The 26,067-nt window shown below is 35.0% G+C and overlaps 1 protein-coding gene and 1 long non-coding RNA gene across 2 annotated transcripts in view; both read right to left on the bottom strand.

The window, feature by feature from the left end:
* Positions 1–424: 424 nt before the first annotated feature.
* On the bottom strand, positions 425–4,201 carry LOC113907763. The gene is made up of 2 exons (XR_003515270.1): positions 791–4,201; positions 425–673 (listed from the first exon to the last, which is right to left on the bottom strand). It is a non-coding gene; the product is annotated as an uncharacterized LOC113907763 (long non-coding RNA).
* Positions 4,202–8,153: 3,952 nt separating this feature from the next.
* PCDH10 (protocadherin 10) overlaps positions 8,154–26,067 on the bottom strand; it is a 45,159-nt gene continuing 27,245 nt past the window's right edge. The window contains exon 5 of the mRNA XM_027567362.1: positions 8,154–11,602. Coding sequence (XP_027423163.1) covers positions 11,583–11,602 — 20 coding nt within the window. The 3' untranslated portion in view covers positions 8,154–11,582. The remainder of the gene's footprint in view (positions 11,603–26,067) is intronic.

Genomic DNA, 26,067 nt, shown 5'->3' with positions numbered 1-26,067 from the left:
CAAGCAAATTTGGAAAACTCAGCAGCGGCCCCAGGACTGGAAAAGGTCAGTTTTCATTCCAATCCCAAAGAAAGGCAATGCCAAGGAATGTTCAAACTACTGCATAATTTCACTCATCTCACATGCTAGCAACATAATGCTCAAAATTCTCCAAGTAAGGCTTCAATAGTATGTGAACTGAGAACTTCCAGATGTTGAAGTTGGATTTAGAAAAGGCTGAGAAACCAGAGATCAAATTGTCAACATCCATTGGATCATAGAAAAAGCAAGAGATTCCAGAAAGACATCTTCTGCTTTACTGACTACACGAAAGCCTTTGACTGTGTAGATCACAACAAACTATGGAAAATTCTTCAAGAGATAGGAATACCAAATCACTTTACTGTAAGGTGAATGCAAAAGAAAAAGCGAGTGAGCCAAGCAATCAGGCAAGAAAAGGGAAATTTATTAGAGGGAAAAGAGAGGGTGATTGGCTCTTAAGGAGAAGTAGCATCCTCCCTTTCTGATGGAGTCCTTCTTATACCCACCAATGAAAAATTCTCTGAAGGGATGTTCTCCACATAGCTGGAGATCTGGAATCTGGTGGCCTCACAGCTTTGAGAAGTTTTTGATAATCAGATTGAGTTCGAAGTAGCTTGTGGATAGTTTGGTTGGTGAAGGCTTGTAAGCGATCCTGAAGAAATTTTGAAAAAAGACACATTAAACATGAGCAGAAAGTTAGAATTAGGGTAAATAAAAGGAGAGGAACTAGAAAAGGTAGGACCCAGGACATCCAATTCCAATTGCTTACCCAGTTTTCCCATGTACTGCTGATGTGTTGGCGTATTCTCAAGGCCGTTTGTCAGATTTCTTGCTGCTTCCTTCACAATGCCTGATTTATTGGTGTAGAACCAACAGGCTTCCTCCAAAAATAGGCATAGGCCTCCTTTTTCTGCTGTGAGGTCTAATCCTCTTCTGTTTTGGAGGACCATGGTTGCCAGGGAATCTAGCTGGTTTTGGATAGTGATAAGGCTGTTAGCTATTTCTTCTAGGCTGTCAGTGAGGTCTTCAGAAAGGCTTTGATAGTAATTTAAAGAGGTTGTGAGTCCTGCGGTCCCTGTCCCAATCCTAGCAGACATTCCTAAACTAATTAATAGAGGATAGAATTGAATTGCCTGTCTGGGTCTGTTATGAGTTAGTGGGATAGGAAGGGTCTGATTGTTAGGAGCGATAGAAATTTCTGGGGCTAGATATACCAGGGTGCATGTTCCTCTCCAGTTAGTGGGAAGACATAAATAAGTAGTGGTTCCACATAAGAAAAATATTCCATGAGTAAGAAGACAACACCTGAAGTTGATAGCACATAGGTGTCTTTCTGGGAACTTGTTAGTAGTCTCTGAAACTGACAGTGAACTCTCTAGTGTAGCTTCTACGAGAGGAGTATTTACACCATATGCAGAAGGGAGTCTCCCCAAGAAAGTAAGAGAATGTCCTGCAGTTCCTGAGACATGATAGATCAGCCTGAAGGGAAGGAGAGATGTGAAGTGTGATTCCAGAGGTGTGGCGGTATAGTTCCTAGTTGGGGGTAAGAATTGCACATAGAGTTTTGTCTGGAAAAACAGAAAGGAACCTATTGTAGACACACGTCAGAAGTGGTGGGTGTTAAGGAGCAGTAACCAGGCTAGATCAGAGGGTGGGCTTGGGATAGTAATAGAGGCTTTGAATTTTGAGAGAAGGTCTCTCCCAAGAATAGGAGTGGGGCATTTTGGAGAGTATAAGAAAAGAATGGGAAAAGGGGGTATTTTAAAGTGTGCAAGATAGAGGCTCAGTTATTCATGGCATAGATATTAAACCCCCAAATAGAGACTTGAGAGACCTTAGTTTTTTCAGAGTAGGCAAGCATAGCAAAGTAAGTGGCCCCCATGTCAATGAGAAAGGAGACTGGCTTACCTGCCACTCTAAGAGTTACCCTGGGCTCCTTAGAGGTGATGAGAGTTAGGGCCTCGGGCCCTGGGCACCTTCAGTCTTCAGTGGCAAGCCCAAGGAGGCTAGGCAGAGCTGGGCAGAGCTGCTCAAGACCAGGAGGGGATGTCTGGATCCCTGGAGGGGAATTTGGGTAGTGGACCCTCCAATGTCCCTTTATGCCACAGCTGGGACATGGACCTGGAGGGGGCCTTGGCTTTAGGCATAAGCGGGCCCAGTGGCCTTCTTTTCTGCATTTGAAGCAGGGCCCAGGGGCCTCCTTTCTTTGTTGGTTGATGGAGGCTTGGAACCATTTAGGGCAGTGGCTAAAAGGTGGTATTTGGCCTGATCTCACTGGGCCTTCTCTAGATTTGCCTGTTCTTCCTGGTTATTGAAAATCTTAAAGGCTAAATTTAAAAGGTCTCATTGAGGGGTTTGAGGCCTTCTGCCTTTTTTAGTTTCTTTTGGATATCTGGGGATGACTGGGAGATAAAACGGGTGTTAAGGACAATGGTGCCCTCTGCTGAAGTGAGGTCTAATTTTGTATATTTTTGTAGCGCTTCGATTAACCTGGCTAGAAATTGTGCCACATTTTCATATAGTCTTTGAGTTATTTCTCTGAGCTTATCAAAGTTGATGTTTTATGGGCTTTATGCCCTGCCTTTTGAAGGCCCACAATTAGGCAAGCAATCATATGCTCATCCAGGTCTCCCTGCCTGATAATCCCAGTTGGTATCATCTCGGGGGACAGCCATTGCCCCTACAGGCTTAGTGTGTATCTCATCAGCATGCGCCTGAGAGGCTTGCCATACTCATTCCTTCTCTTCCGGGAGAAGAGTGGAGGAAAGTATGATGTAAATATCATGTTGGGTTAAGTCATAAGACTGGATAAGATACTTGAATTCTTTTAGATAATTAACTGGGTCTGAGAAGAAGGAGCCAAGATGCTTTTCAATCTGAGATAGGTTGATGAGGGAGAATGGGACATGAACCCAAACAATGCCTTTTGCTCCAGCTACTTCCTGTAAAGGGATAACTGGGGCAGGGAAGGAGCGGAATCCTGCGGTGAAGTTTCCTGATTTAAAGTACTTTAGACCAGTATGGGGAAGAGATCTAGGGAGGTCAGGGTAAAGCCTTGGGACCCTCAAGGTAGAGGGTGGGGCTGAGGTCTCTGCTTATCTCAGGCACAGGCTGGGGAGGGGTATTGGGAGCTGCAGCTTTGGAGGAGGCCTGCTGAGAAGGAGGGAGGGAGGAGGGGACTTAAGGTGGGGGTTGTGGAACTGGAGGATTCCAGAAAGGTGGAATCCAAAAGGTGGATCTGGAGCTGCTGCAAGGGGATTGGGAGCTATAGGGTGTGGGCTGTGGTCCAAAGGGTGGAAGGAAGAAGAAAATTCTAAACAGTGATCGGGAGACATTTTATTAGGAGGATGTGGCTCAGAGTGGGCCAAGAGTATTTGACAAGCAGAACAGGATTCACAGAGAGAGCAGAGAGCGAAGAAAACCTGAACATAAGGGATTTCTAAGCACTTTCCCTTGCAGCAGTGGCTGAAGTTATCAAGGTTCCATAGAGTATTACAATCAAGAGTTCTGTTTTCTGGCCATTGGGACCTGTTATCAAGTCTCTATTTAGGCCAGAATAGTAAATAAGTCTTTTTGGTCTTATCTCCTCTTGGAAGCCCAAGGTTTTTAGGTTTTGGAGAAAGCATCTTAGAGGATTAGATTTTGAGGGCTGGGATTGAGAATTTCCCATTGTGGCCAAATAGGAAGGTTAGACAAGGGTGAGAGAAAGTGAGGAGAAAAGTCCTAGAAAAAAGGCGTCCCCGTTCTCAGGACGTCTTCAGAGAGTAATAATACTCTGCTTTGAAATGGGTGCCCCCTATTCCAAAGTCAGATGGGGCACAAGGCAGAGGGCCTGAGGGCCATGGGGATCCTCCCGCCTAGTGCTAGGACTTGGAAAAGAGGTGACAGAGAGAGGATCCGAGGGAATGGGATTTCACTCACTCTTGCAACTGATGGATGAAATGTGGGCCGGTGAGTGGATGTCAGTCACAAGGCAAGTGGAGAGTCACGTCCCAGAGCTCACTCAGTTTCTCAGCAAGGTCTGAGCTAGGGGACCACTGGAGCTGGGCTTATGAGAGGAGCCCACACAGTTGCGGTGGATCTTCCCTCCCAGGTTTCAGCACAAGAATGTAAGGCTGCTGCTGCTAAGTCGCTTCAGTCATGTCCGACTCTGTGCGACCCTATAGACGGCAGCCTACCAGGCTCCCCCGTCCCTGGGATTCTCCAGGCAAGAACACTGGAGTGGGTTGCCATTTCCTTCTCCAATGCATGAAAGTGGAAAGTGAAAGTAGGAAGTCACTGGTCGTGTCCGACTCTCAGCGACCCCTTGGACTGCAGCCCACCAGGCTCCTCCATCCATGGGATTTTCCAGGCAAGAGTACTGGAGTGGGTTGCCATTGCCTTCTCCGAGAATGTAAGGCAAGTGCAGAGAAAAAGAAAGCAAGCCAGGCAGTCAGGCAAGAAAAGGGAAATTTATTAGAGGGAAAAGAGAGGGTGACTAGCTCTTAAGGAGAACAGGCATCCTCCCTTTCTGATGGAGTCCTTCTTATATCCCATCAATGAAAAATTTTCTGAAGGGATGGTCACATAGCCAGAGGTCTGGAATCTAGTGGTCTCACAGCTTTGCGAAGATAGGCTCCAGTGAGATAACAGCATGCCATTTGGACAATTTGGTCAGTCTCACAGATCACTGTGATTTTAATCTTTGTTTGCAAGGTCAATGTAAGGAGCCATCTTATCAATGAGACCCCATGTAGGCCCTATCACTTACCTGCCTCTTGAGAATTCGGTATCCAGGTCAAGAAGCAACAGTTAGAACCAGATATGGAACAATGGACTGGTTCCAAATAGGGAAAGGAGTATGTCAAGGCTGTATATTGTCACCCTACTGATTTAACTTATATACAAAGTACATCATGTGAAATGCCGGGCTGGATGAAGCACAAGCTGGAATCAAGATTGCTGGGAGAAATATTAGTAACCTCATATATGCAGATGACACCACCCTTATGACAGAAAGTGAAGAAGAACTAAAGAGCCTCTTGATGAAAGTGAAAGAGGAGAGTGAAAAAGCTAGCTTAAAATTCAGCATTCAAAAAACTAAGACCATAGTATCTGGTCCCATCACTTTATAGCAAATAGATGGGGATAACAATGGAAACAGTGGCAGATTTTATTGTTGGGGGCTCCAAGATCATTGCAGATGATGACTGTAGCCATGAAATTAAAAGATGCTTGCTCCTTGGAAGAAAAGCTATGACCAACATAAACAGCATATTAAAAAGCATAGACATTACTTTGCCAACAAAGGTCCATCTAGTCAAAGCTATGGTTTTTCCAGTAGTCATGTGTGGATGTGAGAGCTGGACTATAAAGAAAGCTGAGCGCCGAAGAATTGATGCTTTTGAATTGTTGGAGAAGACTCTTGAGAGTCCCTCGGACTGCAGGGAGATCAAACCAGTCAATCCTAAAGGAAGTCAGTCCTGAATATTAATTGGAAGGACTGATGGTAAAGCTGAAGCTCCAATACTTTGGCCACCTAATGTGTGGCCAACTGACTCATTGGGAAAGACCCTGATGCTGGGTTAGGGTTAGGTGAGAGGTGAGAGGAGAAGGGGCCAACAGAGGATGAGATGGTTGTTTGGCATCACTGACTCAATGGACATTAGTTTGAATAAACTCCGGGAGTTGGTGATGGACAGGGAGGCCTGGTGTGCTACAGTCCATGGGGTCGCAGAGTCAGACACTACTGAGCGACTGAACTGAACTGACGTTTTTCGTGTCCTAAGTACTTATTTTTGATCTTATGCTACCGCCTTAATATATTGAATTGCTCTCACAACTCAATGTTGGCTTTGACCACAAATGTGATCACTGACTTATTTGATCATTTTATTATTTAATAGTCTCCTCTTATATCTTTGGTTCCCAAAGCAAATTATTAATAGAATTTTCTTGAAGACAGATATTACCATGTTACATCCCCTCATTGTCAAACCTTAATATATGTTGAGAATCTAATAAAATTTAACTTTACCTCTGAAAATTCATAATCTGGATTAAATAGACGAGTACATGATATGATTCACAGAGCAGATAACAGTAAGGGGTAGGAGATCCAGGTGCACAGGGGAACCAAAGCTACTTGTAGTTATAGCTGTTAACATTTAACTGAGAACCATCATTCCTGCATCTTTTATTAGTTCTTTTCCATTATCAGGTTGGCTTTACTACATGTTCATATACTTGGTCTTCTCTTTTTGTTTCATAACATGAACCTCTGTCCAGATGTGTGTAGTTTGAACTCAAGAAAATAACTTATGCAAACCACACATGGGATTAAGAAGCACACATTTTTTCTATTACTTTTTAGCTATTAAAAAACATAAATTTCTATAAGATTCATTCAGATTATTTTACATTATAAAAAATTCTATACCTTAATTCATGTTTTCAGCTTGGGCAATGATACCCAAATGATTTCTTTTTAATGTTTCCATTGACTTTAAATATGAAACAGTTTGCTTCTAAAATTTCAGATAAAATTTTTTTCTTTTATTGCTTGAAGGCACTCATATCCTAAATATAATGTTGTTTTAATCCTTGTGGACTTTTGTATTACTACAACTTAAAAAAATTAAAAAGAAAATATAACAGGTGGAAAAATACATGTATAAAATATTCATTGAGGCTATCATGAGACTCATATGGAACTAAATGCCTACTTTCAAAACTATAAATATAGTGAAATCCTTTAAACCTAGCATATGTTGCTTCAAATAAGACTTGGTTTTGAACAGATGTCCCCTTAGACCTGTTATATTAAGACTAAAATTACTAAATTAACATTAGTTGTTTTTAAACTTAGGGCCACATTTTGCCACTGATTTTTATTGAAAGCTCCCACAGGCGTAAGTGGAAGACCCATGCATGGAAAAATGGCATAATATGTATCCTAGTTTTATTTATTTCATATGTATACAGCAGTATAAAATAATATATTACATTTACACTCATTTTACTTATGTATTATTATAGCATTCACAGTAACAAACACTATAGTTAAGATTTAAACTCATCTTTTGTTATAATACCCTGTTTTCACTCACAGATAACTGTCTCAAAAATGTGTTTAGAGCTGAAATTCCCTGCTTACTTTCAGCTTAAGCATGTATGAATGTATTGGAAGTCTGAGTTCTGTCACTCAGAAATTTTTGAGTCTCATGTGAAAATTTAATTTTTTTTGCATTATTAATGCATTATTCTCATGCAACTCAAAAACATCTCGAGTGTAAAACTTCAAACTAAGCATGTGACAAGTTTTCAAGAAATAAAAGCCATTTTTCTAATTTTACAAATACTTAAAAATAGCGGTGGTTAGAAATACATGCATGCACACTAAAGGTATTAGAATTTTAGTCATATTATTGCCTGCAATACTCTGGCGGCACCCAGCAACCCACAGACTTCCCTGGTAGCTCAGTGGTAAAGAACCCGCCTGAAAATGCAGGAGACTTAGGTTCAGTCCCTGGGTCAGGAAGATCCCCTGGAGAAGGAAACGGCAACCCACACCAGTATTCTTGCCTGGGAAATCCCACGGACAGAGGAGCCTAGCAGGCTACAGTCCCTGGGGTCGCAAAGAGTTGGATACAACTTAGTGACTAAACAACAAACAACCACCACCACCCATTCTCATAGAACGCTGTAATCTAAAACCTATGCCAAGTTTTAGAAGAAAATAAAAATACCTAACAGTAGTTTCACAAATTACTGTCTTAGGGTTTTGTTGTTTTGTTTGAGGGATATTCCTTGAAATGCTAACAATATATAAAGTAATTTTACTACTCAATGGCATAAAAAATATGGAATTTTGTAATTTTCTGTTTTTCCTTGTTAAAAAGGAACATAAAAAGGATGTTAAGTGCAAAGCCTTTACCACTACAAAATTTGAGTTGAAAAAGATAACCTAAGAAATTGCAATATGAAAAATATAAGATTTTCAGAAAAATTATTAAGTATATCAATGTTTTCAGTATTTTTGAATTCCTTGGATATTAAACACACACAGAAATGTAAAGGGGAGGAAAAAAAACCACATGCAATGACAAATAACAGTACTAGTATCAGTCAGTGACATGAATTATTTTATCTTGCTGAACACTTGCAACATTTTGACTGAATAATTATATTAAAGATGAACTTTACTCCAGTAAATAACTTTTGGAAGTTAAATGGTACAATTAATGCACAGCTATTGAAGTTTATGTCAAAAACTGTAAGGATTTTCTTTCTTCCTCTTACTGGAGATGCAGGAGGGTTTCTACATTACAAAAGATCTGACAGCAAATTATAACACTATTAAGAAAAAATAATTAAAATATTTAAACCTTCTACTGTAGCACTTAATTTGCAATGTTTGATAAAGGCATTGCATTTAATATCTTCATAAAATAAATATTCATATCTCCTTAGTATTTACTAAGATAGATGATACGCTTGTAATGATACAGACGTCTTATATCTGTAAAGTAATTCTGATGCAATATTTAAATATCTTATTTAAAATGATTTCACAAAATTATGTTCACAAGTTAAAAATTAGAATTTTATATATGGATGAAATATTTCTAAAAATTGTCATTTGACATACCTTTGAAACATCAAGACACTGTTTCCACAGGAAAATATCAACTTTTTACTACTCTAAAACTAACCATGTTAACAAGGAGTAAATGTCATGATTATTCTTTTCTGAAATAATTCATTGATGGAATATTGTCTAATAGTTTGGCTATTGTTTTGCATTGATATGTACAAAATTATGGAAGATTGGATATAAGGATGGCTAGATTAAATAGAAAACTTATTCTAAATTTTCTTTTCATACAAACCTAGTAAATGTTCATTTGGAAAACTTCATTATTGGTTGGTTGAATCTTTCCATCTTAAAATCCCCCTCACTGGTAGCTAACATTTTGGCCAATTTAATAAAGTCATAAGCTTACTGTGTTGTAACTTCTGATTTATGCTGGTTGCAATGAACAGATTAATAACTAATCACTTAATATTTCATGTTTAAATCATTCTAGTTGTATCACAGATTAGGCAAAAAATTTGTTGTTTTAGAAGATCATAAAATTTAAAAACTAAAATGCAAATTAGTATGTGTTTACTACAATATATTAAAAAAACAGACAAACATATGATATGAGAAGTTGATTCAAGGGGGATTATATTCAATGATATGAAAGACTAAATGATTAAATAAAGTCTTGGTCAGACGAATTAGTGTAACTCTTAGAGTATAACATATTTTCAACGCATGTAATAAGTCTGATGGATGTGGGCTTCCCCCCATATTTGTAAAATTGTGAGTGAAATGTTTTAATTAAAGCAGAGTGATTCAACAAGAAAATAATTTTCTTGTTTAAAACACAATTACAATGAACAGACTTTTTGTCCAGTTAAATTATTTAAAAACACATAGTTTCTTACTAAAATAGTCTATCACCCAAAATATTAACGTAGTAATGCAAAAGTTTTGAGAAAATTTCACTGCTGCCTCTAGTGAATGTGTGTGCTTTTTGTGTCATATGTGATGGATTAGCTTCAAATATTTTTAAAAGGTCCCCCAAAGCCTGGAACATTACACAGATTATTTTGTTACATAAATTGATTGGGATTGTGAATACTAATATCTATTTTGATAAGACAAATAAGTGATACCAAGATATCACTCAAATATGCACAGCAATGACCTAGGAATATATATGCATATTTATATGCATTTTATTGTTAAATCTAGGAAAATATCCCCATTCAAATGACATAAAATTAAGTGGAAGACATTTGTTATGTGTCAAGTTTTGTCTGTTCTTTAATAACAGTCTGGCTCAAACTATCATTGAACATGTGATCAGTTAAAATTAAGGAAAATATTTCAGAATCAGTCCGCAATTTGGGTTGGGAAAGTATTTAGATATAATGTTGAAGGAGTTTTTTAGAGAGGAACTGTGAAAAAGCTGGTTTTTGCTTAGAAGGTTATCACATCTTCTGATTTTCCCTTTCTTATTCATACTTTAACAAGCAATAAACAGCAGTATAATAAAAGGAATATATGTAAAAGAGGAAAATGCAGATTACTAAATTTAATAATCAACTTGTTGACATAAACATAAAAGGAAAACTTCACTTTTCAAGGCTGACTCATGAAGAATTTTCTCTTTAATAAAATAATGACTACATTTAAACTATAATTCTCACACATAAGATAATGCTGAAACAGTAATGTACCATGTTTCTATCTCAAATTTATCTGTTTTAAATTTAGAGATCCTTTATATCTTATAGTTATTCTTTACCAGTTTAGATATTTATGTATCTCTATATATTCATATAGAGTTATAGATTTTATATGTGTAGTGTGTATTAGAAGTCATGAAGCTATGCAAAACTATGTAAAATAAAATTCTATGTGAGTTGTATGATTGAAGACTTCATTTAAAATAGTAATTTTCAGCTACATATTTTACACCACAAAATGTACAGACACCAGTGCTTTTTTTTTTTTGCTAACAACAAATACAGGTAAATGTATAGATTCTTTATAAAAGCTTTAAATGATTCTAAATTCAAAGCCATAGAAGTAGAATTGAAATTATCTAGATTGTTAGATATTTTGAGAGTACATGTTCAGTGCTCTTTTGATAACATCCACAGCTATATCTTTGGCATTGAAAATTCAGTACAAGTTCTTGACAAAATTTTGTAGCTTGGAGCTTCATTTTTTTTTAAACAAGGAAAAACAGGGTTGAAAAAGATATGAAAACTGGGAGGAAACTATTAATGATTTTCTTTTCCTTCGTATGTTTATCTTTGGGACCCTGAATTACCTTTTATTTTATTATATGATGCGGATTGTATGAATCCATTTAAAAACCAACTGAGTTGTACCACATTTTAGGAAAATTATATAATATAATATATATATTTTATATTTATTTAGAAGCTTTGAAATAGTACAGTAAACACTTTGCAACACGGTGTATAAACTACAGAATGTCTTTGATATTTTGTGGGTCTTCAGAATACAACATTTTTTATAACCCACAAGTGAAAAGAACATAATCACAATCTCTTTTGTAAAGTTGGAATAGTTTGGGGAACACTTGATCACACAAAAATAATATAAAACAGTCAAGTTTAAAACAGTGATATTGCATTTATAATGCACAAATTTCCTTTATCTTTATGACTGGCTTCTCGTGGTGAATATAAACATCTAAAGGGCTCAGTGACATTTGGAGAGAGAAAGATATATAGTGCTGTAAACAGGCACACACTGATCGGAGAGGCAAAATCAGTTGCCTAAAGTTTCTACAGTTCTGCACATTTCAACTCATTTCTCAGGCCTGCTGAGAGCAATTAGGTCCTATAATTGGCCATGATACTCTGCCGGCAATCTAATACTCAGTTACACACAACTAACTGGATGGCCAAGATAAATGAAGTTGAAAAGTTGATGCTTTTGTTGGTCGACTTTGTGCAAATCATGCTGCTTCAGGTAAGTCCTGTAGAATTGACTAGCATATCCTTTTCCGTGCTGTGAAAAAGAAAAGAAAAATACTCTAAGAAAAACAGCCTGACTTTTGATGGTTAGAATTGTACATTATTGTAAAAGAAGCAAATACAGTAAGAAATAAGTTGTATCCCCGTAAAAGACCCCTGTGATGGCAAAATATTTCCGTGTCCCTTTGGCTTCTAATAGTCATAGTCATTCTGCTGTTTGACTTTCTGAAAATGACAATTTTGACATTTATACAAATCGGTTTTGCAAGTGAAATGTGAGCTTTAAATACCAATCTTCAATTATGTTATTAACTTTTTAAGGTTATGTACAAAACAATCCCCACTTCACTGTCTATACACAGAATAGAGGAAAAATTTGTAGTCCTTACATTTGCAGAATAAGTCTTCAGTATATCTATGAATACTAGATATATATTTAATTTAATAAGCTCTATATTTCATACTCTTAATCTACATATAATAAGAGAAAACTATATCAGGAAGTGTTTATGTAGTTAAAAATTAAAGGATGATTCACATTTTTAAGTTTTGTTTTATTTAATTTTTTAGAATCATATGAAGATCAAATCTTTTTATGGCCTATAATTTTTTAAGGTAAATGTTATCTCCTCAAAGGAATCAGTTTTCTCCTAAAGTGGGAAGAGGCGGAGGGGAGTAAAAGATATTATTGAATGTGCTATTGAGTTTTGAAGCATAATATCCAGATTCAATCATGTAGATTTATGATCTTGTTTTTATTTATTTATAAAAAATAAAGGCTATTTCTTCCCAGTTATTCATTATCTTTGTAATATTTGACCTCGAGCACAATGAGAAGAGAAACTGTCTTTTAGCTCAGTATCTGGCACATAAGATATATAATAAAAATGTGCTAAAAATCAAGATAGTTCAATCGTAATTAAAAAATACATGTATGTCTATCTCATTAGAAATTAAGAGCTATGCTAAATAGCATAACTGAACTGTTTCAATCCGGTGAATAGTTATATTTTTACTGTTTCTTACGAGGGTAAGAACATGCTGATGAGTTCAATTTCTCTTGTACAGTATTTCTACTCATTTCAAGTAGATTTTCAAATTATATGTTATTCTTAATTTATTTTTGCTGACTATCTTACTTATTTCTCCTCAGAAACTCAGTTCCTGACCAGATCATCAAGCATTTCTTCATTTGTTCACCTATTAGAAAAGACATCAAATAAAATTATAAAAATCAGGTACCACCACTGACAGAAATGAAAGTGAAAACAAGCATATACTTATTCTGTGTACTAACTGGTATTGAAAATAATCAAAATGTATTTTATAATATATAACATTATGAATTATAAAATGAGTTAGCTGTAACAGGAGTCCACATGGTAGCTATTATAACTTACCTGGTCATAATGCTACACATAGTACTCTAGAGCAAATAGAAACTTTGCTTTTTTCAAAAAATCAAATCCTACTTTTCCATATGCCTTTGCGTTCAAATTCTCTGCTTCATGATAAACTTGATAAATATGAATGAATGCTTTATTTTGTATATATCAATCAAGATTTAAAATTCTCCAGGAAATTAAAATATTTAGCCATCATAGAAACTTGGGCTTATAAAATGAATTAGAACATATAGTTCCTGTGATCAAATAACTTATTGTCTAAACTGAACAACTGTGTGGCTGAAAGAGAACATTATTAATAACTACAGAAGACATACTCTTGCACTTTTCCGAGAACCCAGAATATACCATCATCTTACAAATGATATAATTTTTGTTTTCAAAATAAGTTGGAGATATTACTTACAGGTTGAAGTTTTTTCTTAAACAGTATAAATCAGAAACTATTGATTTATAAGAACCATCATTCTACAAAGTTCAAAACCAGAAGAAAGTCAGGAATAACCTATTTCAACCTATGCTGCTGCCAAATCACTTCAGTCATGTCCAACTCTGTGCGACCCCATAGACGGCAGCCCACCAGGCTCCCCTGTCCCTGGGATTCTCCAGGCAAGAACACTGGAGTGGGTTGCCATTTCCTTCTCCAATTTCAACCTATAAGCCAACACTATGTGAAAAAAATGAATTATACTGAAAATCTGCATCTTAGTATAAATACAGAAATTAGTCAACCTAACACAGGTTTAAATCAGTAAAGTATTTCTAATTAGGTTAAAAGATCACTTATGAAAAAAGCTATTAGCATAGATATTATATGTTTATTTGATTTAGAGTACCAAAAGAAATAGTATTATGAAAATAGTTCACAGTTATAATTAATATCTGAAATATAAACAAAAGCTTAAAAGGTTTACCTTATTGTTGCTTAGGGTTACATGTGTGCTGCTTTTATTTAAAGTGCACCTATTCCACTAGTGCTCTGAAGAATATAAACCACCTTTCATTAAATTTACCTTTTCCCACCTATGTGTTAATTCAGGAATGCAAATGTGAATAAGACAAGTGTAAGGACTGAGGTGGATGGTCAGAAGAAATTAGAATGGAGAGGGAAGATTTCTTTTACTTCAAAAGTTAATTTCCTAAATGTTAAGGATTGCTAGACAAGCTAGAGAAAATAAAAAGTTTTATTTACTAAAGTTACAGTTATATACATCTTGTTTCAAAACTTTTAAGAAGTTTGAATACTGAACAATGATTATTCTTTAGGTGTTGTATGGATTAAGGTTGAACAAGCAGCACACAATAAAAAAAAAAAAATCAATCTTTTTACGTTTTAGGCTCTGTACCAAGGACAGTTGTTCCACAGTATTAACTATTATGTCAATGCATCTGTTACTTTTCAGGCTAGAGACTATGGGTCAAATACATTGAATCTCTATGCTTTCTGATGTATTCTATATATATTTTGGAATTATCAAAGCATAGTTGAAGAATTTCTCCTTTTTCTTTTCATTTCACAAATGTATTTTTCCTTAGCTGTTCATTAGCATATGTGGGGATTTAATTACTTGATATGAATGAAATATTTTACTTTCAGTCAAATCAAAAGTAATAGGAAAAGGATGATTGCCATTCCTTTTCACCTTGATTCATTCACTGCATTTATTCTTCCTAATGAGTCATAAGAATGTTACATTTAAGACAGCTATTTTACAGTCTTAACTACATATGAAAAATTATTATTAATGTAGAAGAGATTCAAATACCCATCTTCTCATAATTTAGCATATATGTATGTGTATATTTACCATATATATATGTATATTTTCAGCATATATGTCCAATTTCAATGAAAGTTCCATGATACAAATTTTTTCTTATATTGGAGAATCATGTTGTTGCCTTTAGTAATTTGTAAAGTATGATATTAAACTGTTGGACAGTTAAAAATTCTAATGACTTAAGAAGAATGACTGTAAATATGTATATTTCAAAAATAAAAATAGTGATTTTGAAAAAATCACTAGTGGTATTCTGTTTATTCAGCATAATATCGTTTAATAATAGTCTGGTGAAAAATAATTTTTTATGATATATTAAAATGATAATTTAATCATTTGGATAGTCACATTCCTCTGCTTTCATAACAAGAAGCATAATACCCTTTATACTTTATGACAGTGTAGATCACAGAAGCTAAAGCAATAAATAAAGCTTCCGAAGTGATCTAATCTATTTCTGCCACTGAAAGAAAGAACAGCCTTCAAATATCCCACATGATTGAGACTCTCCACTACAGTGAAAAACCTCTAGAAGCTGAGATCAGTAAGCGACTTGGGAGGTCATTCAAATGTTTCATGAGTCTCACGGTCAGGACACTTCTTTATGTATAAAGTCAACCTAGCACACAAGAGTTTAAGCCCGTTCCCCCTTGTAGGAGTCTGAAACACCTGCTCTCTGTTCCCTGTGTGAACGCCTATGATAAACTTAAAGAGCATTTAAAAGCAAGCCCCCATTAGAGATCTTTCCAGCTGAATAATCAGTTCTTTTAACTTTCCTCTGTCTCATTCTCAAACCATTTTTGAAGATTCTCTTCAAAAATGTCTCTAAAGAATTTTTTTTTCTCTTTAACCCTGAAGTTTTGAAATGAGCATAGTTGCATTAACTATTAAAAGTTGCTGTTTTGTTTTTTTTTATCTTCCCACTTCCCCATATTTGCTTTTCTTTTTCAATATAGTTGCATATTGTTCATATTATGTTTCCCCCTCTCAAAAATTACAAAAATATTTAAAATTAGATATGTATATAATTAAAACCATTACATGCTATGCTTTATTATGAATTATAAAGACCAAAAGCCTTCTGTTAGTATAATATAGATTGTCTTTCTAACTACATTAGCTCAGAGCAATGTAATCTTGAGTTCTTATATTTATTGCATATTCTTCACACCACCCTCATGTTAAATTTATTTTTTTTTCCTTTCATCAAACAATATACCTTTTTATTCTACTTTGACAGAGTTAAGAGATTATAGAATATATCTAGAAAGAGTTAATTTGTAGAAGGAGATTTCCACCTGTAAACTTGATTAATCTTTTAGAAAGGAAACTGAAATAAATGACTCAAAAAAGCCTTCAGAACATTCATATAAGAAATATGTCATACAACCAAGTGTTTTATTTTTAGTTTAATCTATATAGGCATGCAATGCTTACAATATGCTTTGTAGTTATTAAATATCTATTAAATTAAAAGATAAACCCAAGGGTATTTTAAGAGATAAGAAATCGGCAAGTGTAGTTTTGTGGATTACAAATGTACATCAATAAATGAGTAAAATGAACCATTTCTAAAATAAGAGATAAACATTGACACTTTAGGTCTAGCAACTCTGACACCCCTAAATAGTCACCATCTTACCTAAGAATCTAGCTACCAATACATTTATTTTTTAGTTATGATGTAAACTGTATATCAATTTTGGACATCATTTGCTTATTAAGAATGGTTTGTGCAAAGATGAACTTAATTTCATAAGCTGGAAGTTACCCTTGAGGTGAAGCAGAGTTCATGCACTATGCAAAGTCCTGAATTTATTACCTGTGAAAATTTCAGAATTTAGTATTGCTTGGAACTTATTTTTAAAGCCTGTTTTGTTGTTAGATTTAATAGCCTTGAAAATACGGGCTTCTATTTGTCTACAAGCACAGTCCAAAAGTATGACAGAATATCATTACCTTCACATAGCTTTGAGGAAGAGAGTCTCCAGAAACACCATGAAATTCTTCTCAATAGAGGATCCATAGGCTTCTAGAAGGAGAAGGTAATGGCACCCCACTCCAGTACTGTTGCCTGGAAAATCCCATGGATGGAGGAGCTTGGTGGGCCGAAGTCCATGGGGTTGCTAAGAGTCGGACACGACTGAGCAACTTCACTTTCACTTTTCACTTTCATGCCTTGGAGAAGGAAATGGCAACCCACTCCAGTGTTCTTGCCTGGAGAATCCCAGGGATGGGGGAGCCCGGTGGGCTGCCGTCTATGGGGTCGCACAGAGTCAGATATGATTGAAGTGACTTAGCAGCAGCAGAAGGCTTCTAGAAGTTTCTACATACTTGTGTGTATTTGTGTGTATGTGATATATATGTGATGTGTATGTGTATATATACTTTAAAACTATATTCTTATTAAAGGCGATGCAGATGCTGTTGCTAAGTCGTATCCTACTCTTTGAGACCCCATGGGCTGTAGCCTGCCAGACGGCTCTGTCCACGGTATTTCCCAGGCAAGAATATAGGAGTGAGTTGCCATTTCCTTCTCCAAGGGATCTTCCTGACCCAGAGATCAAACCTGAGTCTTCTGTTTGGCAGGTGGATTTTTCTACCACTGAATCACCTGGGAAGCCTACTAAGGCAATAAGATATTTCATCAAGAAATATCTCTTCTATGGGTTACTGCAACTTAGTCAACTATCATTAATACTTTTAACAGGGTAGGGGTAATTATAGTAACTCAATTTTGTTTTGTTTAAAAATCTTTGTCTCTAATTATATTAAATAATGCTTTTAAATCTACAAGAAACAATATTGATAGTAATTAACTCCTTTAATTAGACAATATACTTTATCATTATTTGAATTGATTTAAGCAAGATATTTAAAAACACATGGTAGTCATCTAGACACAAAAATTATCAATATTTTAAATATCATTTTTAAACACTAAAGAATTAAACTTTGACATTAAAATATATGCTTAAAATTTTTATCATAATGATGTACTTGCATAAAATATTATAGATTCAATGGATGTGTTACAAACTTATCTAGAAATGTCAGAAATTTTGCCTTGTAAGCTTAACAAATATTCCCTGAGGAGGAAAAAGTAATAGGACATGACCCTACCCAGAAATCTTTGGCCATCATCTCTTTGACAAACAAAACCCCCTTGCCTCAATGGTATCTCACAATCAAGTCTGAAGACAGAATTATTTTTTAAATCTCTGAAGCTATATAGGCACATATTTAGGAAATGAAACTCTAATGTTTCCATGTTCATAATGTCATTGAAAAAATTTCTGGAAAACTTTACCACAATGTACTAAGATATAGAAACTATGATTTGTTCTACGACTATTTGAAAATTATATTCTTTACACGGCAATAAAGAAATATCTGTGAAATTTTTTGTGAAGGCAATCCACTCAATTATCTTTTTAAAAATGACAAAGGATCTTTCATTTAACTTAGACAAATACCATTATCCTGTGAACCTAATTTCTAGCAAGATATCCATATGCTTCTTTAAAGAATAAATGGTTCAGGTTTTTTTTTTTTTTTCTTTGAAAATTATGGAGTTGATAATATTTACTGACATTTCAAGTAATTTACTTTAAAACAACATTATAGGGAGATAAAATTAGTTACTTCCCTGTGAGGCTGAAATAACATTAATTTTCCAAGCAAAACTTTGGAAAATTCATGCATAGCATTAGTCACTCCTCTAAGAATAGGGATGTTATACCTGTATAGGCTTATTTACAACAACCAGCATCACTGTACCACAATATTAAACCAACCATTAGTGACACGCACAACTTCATCTTTTATGTGAAAACCAAGCAAAAATTCCAGCAATGAAAGATGGGAAAAATTTAAGAATAAATGCATAAGATCTTCATTTTAGAAATATATAGCCATGTGTCTAATTTATTAACCACTAATAGCCTACTTAAACAAGGATAAGATTTCTAAATAATTTAACATTTTAGATAGCTAAGCTATGAAAATAAGTGGAAAATCTTTGGGCTGGTAAATAAAATATTATACTAATAGCATGATTTTTACAGGGTTATTATCAAAAAGATAGAGACAGCACACATGACTTAGAAACTGTGTGTAAAAGTATGACTATTTATTTAATATACTTGAATTCCCCTAACATCATTCAGTTGCTTCTATGCAAAAACAAACAACAAATTAATAACAGGAATTACATGGTCAGAAGAGGATTGAAATGCTAACACACTGGAAAGCTAACCAGTAGTGTTCTGTATCTAGGGAAAAAAAAACAACAAAACACTAAACAGGTTAGGAATCTAAGAATATAGACATCAGCATCAATAACTTCTTGAGTGGGGTTGCCAAATAAATACAGACGGTCTAGTTATATTTAAATTTCAGAAAAAAAACAATGAATAATTGTTTATATACCCCATGCAATATTTGGGTATCATGTATTTTTACTTGCTAAATCTGGCAACCCTAGTCTCAAAACATCAGTTACAAGATCCCACATATGATACTAGTTATAACTTAGGAAAATGGTATGCTGTGTTTCCTAGAAAAATATTACACTATAGTCTCTAATTATTCCATAGCACTCTGTCATATAATAAATTTTGTACATATTTCCATCTAAAATGATTTTAAAGTTAAAATGGCAGAATTCAAAAGGAGATTAAAAATAAAATATAAAAACAAGTTATCTATGATCATACATGAATACAATCTTGTCATTTAAATTTTTTTGTTTTATAATTAAATTTTAACTCTGATTTTGAGTCAGATACTTGTTCTGTGAGGTAGCTATAGCATATTTGATTAAATGTTCTTTCTTCTTTCCATAAGAAGTATAATTTTTAATTATTTATTCTAAAAAATTAAACCTAAATATACATTCTCATTTCAGTTCTATTCTGGAAACTCATTAACCTCCCTCCTTCTTGGCCTTTCAAATTAATCTAGAATAGGATAATTAGAGATTTGAAAACTGATAAGCAGTGAATCAAACTCAGCTTTAAAACATCACAAAAATGCTAAATTGCTAAAATAAGATTATTATCATGCCTGTTAAACATTAAAAATCATTTTAGTTATGTTCTAATTAAATGACAAGGTTTAAATCCTTAAACAGTTATATTACATTCCGTAACTGTAAACTTTGTGTTTGATTAAGGTTTATCCTAATTACTGCAAATATTTAACCACCCAATAAAAGTAAAAAATAAAAGGAAAAGTCAGGTATTACATTTACTATCTATGGAAAGTATCACAGTAAATCTAGGAACAAGTTCAAATTTTAAATAACTAACCTTTGTTAAGGCAGTAAGAGACTCTGGTTAAATAGTATTAATAATGTATATTTATATATAACATATCTATATCATTAACAAAATATGACTAGAGTATGAATGTACCTACATGTCTGATACTAAAGTTCTCATAGAGCAAAATAAAAATTTTGCATCTTTGTTTAAAAAAAAGCATCTGAGATATTCTTTAGTTGCCACAATGCCATAAAGAAAAAATTTGAAAATAACTTATGTGATAATGATGAAAAGCAAAAATACCAAAGATTTAAAAATTCACACAAAAACCCCAAAAACCTACAGGAAAGCCAGAAAAATTTTCTCTAGCCATAGTTATCCTGAATTATCAACAATTTCTTGCTCATACTTGTTTCTCTGTAGTGGATTGTGTTTTATGTTCATGTATAAGATTACCTTAATTTTATTTAATGTTTATATATATGTTTGTGAATTATATGTGACAGACAATTAAAAAGATATAGACTAGTGACATTAGCAGTTGGTGATACTGAACTATGAGGATTAAGAGGTTATTAATCCAATCAGAAAAGAATAAATATGTAAGGCCAGAATAAAAGAACATGAAAATCATGGAAGGTTGAAAGATGATGAAATCCAGGACAGTGTATGTTAGGAACAGAAATGGTTATGTTGGGGGGAGTTGTTTGTTTTCCCACCCAGAGATTACTGTAATTATATTAATTTATGTTAACTGGGGAGATATCTAAATAACTAAGGAGAAAAAATGCACTTGCTTTTTTGGTTTCAGGATGTTTCATCTATTGATTCATTGATGCAGTCTAATAAGCCTTTCTCGGTATTTACTTCACTCCAGACAAAGTTCTGGGTTTTGAGACCTTAATGCTTTTGAACTGTGGTGTTGGAGAAGACTCTTGAGAGTCCCTTGGACTGCAAGGAGATCCAACCAGTCCATTCTGAAGGCGATCAGCCCTGGGATTTCTTTGGAAGGACTGATGTTGAAGCTGAAACTCCAGTACTTTGGCCTCCTGATGCGAAGAGTTGACTCACTGGGAAAGACTCTGATGCTCGGAGGGATTGGGGGCAGGAGGAGAAGGGGACGACAGAGGATGAGATGGGTAGATGGCATCACTGACTCGATGGACGTGAGTCTGAGTGAACTCCGGGAGTTGGTGATGGACAGGGAGGCCTGGCGTGCTGCGATTCATGGGGTCGCAAAGAGTTGGACACGACTGAGTGACTGAACTGAACTGAATTGAACTGAACTGAAAATAGGTACACATGGATTCTTATCTAAGAGATCTACCCTTTTAATAGCTTAACTAGTTTTATAGGATATTTTAAAAACAGCAATTACATATAAAACCTATAAGAAGTTACAAGGAGAACATACATGTACATCGTTGTCTGAGAAGGCGTCCCCTTTAAGTAAAATGATCTGAATCTTGATTGATGAGTAGATGTCCAAGCAGACACGGTGGGGAGTGGATTTGTAGATGAGAGAGCATTCCAGAAGGAGAAAGGAATGCCAAAGTACAAGGGCCTGGGAAAAGTGGTGTATAAAGGAGCCAGCAATCATTGAATGGCAGGAAAGAAAACATGCAGGCAGGGTTTAAACAAAAAAGCCCTTAAAGCTAATAAAAATGTGAATTGCTGCAGCCAAAACAGAAAGCCTCTCAACATTCTTAAAGTGGGGAATATTACAGTCAAATGTTTATGGATGTAAATGTATTCTCTAATTATTTGACAATGGAAGTCAAACAGAAAAGTAGAGGGGTTTTCATTAATTTTGATGAATTAGAAAGAAATGCCTGGGTTCAGGGAATGCAAAGGAAAGCATATTTGTCTTCTCACAGAGAAAAAGCAAGGATCCAGAGTTTATACTTCACACATCTGGAAATAGTTTGCATTCCATCACCCTAAATCTTCCAAGAGTGACAAAATGTTTTGCAGCCAAAATGACTGCCTGGATGTTTCGTGGCTGATAACTCAATTCTAAGCATAATTGTGACAGAAAAAAAGCAGTTTTGTGAGCTGCTAAAAGAAGTCATTCCATCCCAACAACCTCAAGCCTCTGGTTCCATCAACAGCAATAAAAACCAGGAACCTCCAGAAAAGCATCGGACGTTTTTTTTCTCATAAATTTTGACAAAGACAAATTAGGCTTATAAGGATCACTGACTGATATGAATCATATATAAGATTTATATATGATTTATGTAAAGATTTTGGTGAATATTTTTTAAAATAAAATACTGCTTCAGGGTTTCTTTTTTCACAGAGAGACATTCACAAGTAAAGTAAATCACTCCCTAGAAGCATCTGGTCTGCAACTCACAGAAATCGTGATGACACAGGGACAGTTTTAATCATGGGGTTTAAAATAACATATTTAAAGTGATTAAAGTTCTCATTGTTGCTGCTGTTGTTTACTGGTGAAGTTGTGTCCAACTCTTTGGGACTCTATGGACTATAGTCCACTAGACTCCTCTGTCCATGGGATTTCCCAGGTAAGAATGCTGGAGCGGGTTGCCATTTCCTTCTCCAGGGGATATTCCGGACACAGGGATCAAACCCAGGTCTCCTGCATTGGTAGGCATTCTTTACCACTGAGCCATCTTAAAGGACACATACATTAGATCAAATATTTCCTATGCAAAAACAAGTTCTATTATATCTCAACCTACTAGTATTTTCAGTTATCATCTTTCACAGTGTCTACTTTTCATGTCTAAGTATCTTAATTTAAAAAAGAAAGCACATTTGTTTTTCACACCATCTCACAACTGTGAGATTGCAGATGCAATCTTTTTCCAATCATCCAGCCTCAAGACTTGAGAGCTACCCTTTAGCTTAGTCGCTCAGTCATGTCAGACTCTTTGTGACTCCATGGACTGTAGCCCACCAGGCTCCTTTGTCCATGGGGATTCTCCAGGCAAGGATACTGGAGTGGCTTGCCACCCTCTCCTCCAGGGGAGCTTCCCAACTCAGGGATAGAAGCCCAGGTCTCCCACATTGCAGTCAGATTCTTTATCTTCTTTACTGTCTGAGCCACTAGGGAAGCCCTGAGAACTATCCCCGATAACTATTAATACTTCCTTTACCTTTTATTGTTACATTTAGAATTCTAATGCTAAACTTTTTTTTCCCCAAAATTTCTCTAATCCTTTCATTTTCATTCTCCATTGGGCCCATATTACCACAAAGTTTGAAACTGCAGTAACTCTCTGTTAGTACAACACCAAAAATTAAACCTCATGCAACAAATCCATGCTGACTTCATTCTAGTGTCCAATTTCTTAAGCCAGGGATTTAACAGTGAATTGGTTAGAGATGTTTACACTAGAATCAGATGCCAACATACACCATGGGCTGGCTCCCCACTATCTCTTGTTTCTCAATGTTATAATCTATAAAATGGGGACAGTAAAAATATCTATTTTAGTTGGCCATTGTAGGATTTAAATGCATTAATGTCTGAAAAGTTCTTAGAATAATGCCAGGAACATATTAAGTTCTTAATAATTGTTAGCTACTATTACTATCAGTATTATCATTAAATCATGTCTGAATCTATCCAAAACATGACTTTCAAACTAACTTCCAATATTCATCCTGGATTTCGTTTAAAGATTTAGAAACCTAGAATATTCAGTTCATAATTTTTTGCTCTCTAATCCCATACTTTTCTTCATGAAAGTCTGTACTTTTTGTCTATCAGTTAAAAATCACATAGTGCTCCAATATTGGCCCCAAAAGAGAATTCTATAAATTCTTCTTAGATTACACTCTAAGATAGCAGTCCCCAACATTTTTGGCATCAAGCATTGGTTTTGTGGAAGACAAACTTTCCATGGACTAGGGTAGAGGAGGATGTTTTACATTTATTGTGCACTTTATTTCTATTATTATTACATCTCCACCTCAAATCACCAGCCATTAAATCCTGGAGGTTGGGGACCCCTGCTCTTAGGGATCTTTCCCAAAGATAACCAAAGCCATTTTATTCTAGCAAAGTAAGCTTAGAACATAGAATCATTGAGAACCATTGCATTTTGAGAGACAATGCTTAATACAGTTGAGAGTTTAATATCAATCACGAATATATTAGGTGAAAAAAAGCTAAATCTATTTTAAGATATCATTTCTTTCATAGCTGGGAAACAGCACTATAAATGCAGGAAAATTTCACTATTTTATAAAAAATAAGAAAATTTTATTTTCATAGGAGCCAAACATAAAAAGAAATAAGCACATATGATGCATGCAACTGGGCATCTAACAACTTAGTTGTTAGGCCTCTTGCTTTCTAGGAAAATAATCATATCTATGAGCCTCCCTGGTGGTTCAGATGATAAAGAATCTTCCTGCAATGCGGGAGACCCAGGTTCAAATCCTGAGTCAGGCAGATCCCTTAGAAAAGGGAATAGCTACCCACTCCAGTATCCTTGCCTGGAGAGAGGAGCCCGGTGGGCTACAGAACATGGGGTCATAAAGAGTCAAACACCAATGAGCAACTAATACTTTCACTTTCATGCAGAACTGAAGTGGAAGGCAGAAGACAAAAAACATAGAGAATCATAAAATCATGAGAATTATACTGCAGAGAGTCCAGTGAGTAAGCCATAAACAAAAAGTAAAATTTGAGCAGCTTTTTCAGGCATTAGTCAAAAGCGCTTATGACATCATTTTCTAGTTCTTTCTGACTTTGAAAGACAAAAGTATAAAAATATAAATATAAGGCTGACTGAGAGAATCAGGTTTACCAGATAACAGGATTTTAAAGAAGAAAAAGGAGGCAGGAAAAACTTAGAGCTTCTGTGTGTAAAGACTGATTTATGGCAGACATAGATACCTAGTATATCTTATAGAAAGACCCAATTTTCCACACTAATAGACTCTACACTTACTTTGTGTGATAATTTTAGGGCATTTGTGTCTCTCACCCAGGGCTCTCAGAACTCTTTGGAATAACAATATCTTGCCCAAGGCCAGAATTTACTCTAAAGGGTTAGTACAATTGTCAAAATTCAGATAAAGTCAAATTGGATATGGCCATCTGTTTGTATCATTTTTAAATTTTTTTGACTTGAAAAAATGTTATTTTTCTACAATCATCAAATATATTCTGCTGCTTTCTGTATGAAATACAAATCTGTTGTTCCAAAAAAGAGTATTCTTTGTCAGATTATTTTTACTGTTTATTGTACATAATCAATATCTTCACTCACTGGAAATGCAGAAGTAAAATAATGAGAATATGAAATGTTAAAAGTTATAACCATGCTTTGTGACTAACATCATTATGAAACAAATAAACTTTAGTATTTGCTGTGCATTATGCTTTTGGTTCTCTTCTATGCGTTTCAATGGTTTTACAGATGAAAAAGAAAAACAGTCATACTGTACTTTTAAAGCATATGTATTATGTGAAAGAATATATACTGCAGATGTAAAATAGTGATATATCATGAAAAGAACATTTGGAGTCTGATTTTTCTCTGGGAGTAAAAGAAAGCATAATTAGTTCTATTTAAACCCAGAATTTAAATTTTCTCCATACTCAGGCTGATGTCATTGTTCCAATTTTAACTGAATATATGGTTGCCTTGAACACTTAATGAGTGCTTCCTTTGGGCCAGGCACTCACTGCTTTAAGTATGTTAAATAATTTAATCTCCACAATGAGCTTTTGAGGATCTATGTCACAGATGAGGAAAATGAGTTCCAGGAAGGTTAAAGAAATTACAGAGGTCACACAGCTAGTAACAGGTTGGGTCAGTATGTGAACCTTGGCAGACTGGCTCTCTAACTGGAGCTATTAAGTACACCTCACTTCTTTAATATGAGGATCAGAATAAAGATCCACTCTTGTAATTTTGTAGAAAGCTAAGGGTCCAAAGGAAATACCTGCGTACTTTGAGAACAAAATCAGAAAATGATGTCTTGTGAAATTAACCTTTCCAAACTATCATAAAGTCAAAATGAATAAAATTAGTGATGCTTAGAAAAACCTGTCCTGAA

Source organism: Bos indicus x Bos taurus, chromosome 17 (genome assembly GCF_003369695.1).
Source record: "Bos indicus x Bos taurus breed Angus x Brahman F1 hybrid chromosome 17, Bos_hybrid_MaternalHap_v2.0, whole genome shotgun sequence".
Lineage (NCBI taxonomy): Eukaryota > Metazoa > Chordata > Mammalia > Artiodactyla > Bovidae > Bos > Bos indicus x Bos taurus.
The sequence above is the reverse complement of the archived record's forward strand: the minus strand, read 5'-3'. Positions and strand labels throughout refer to the sequence as shown.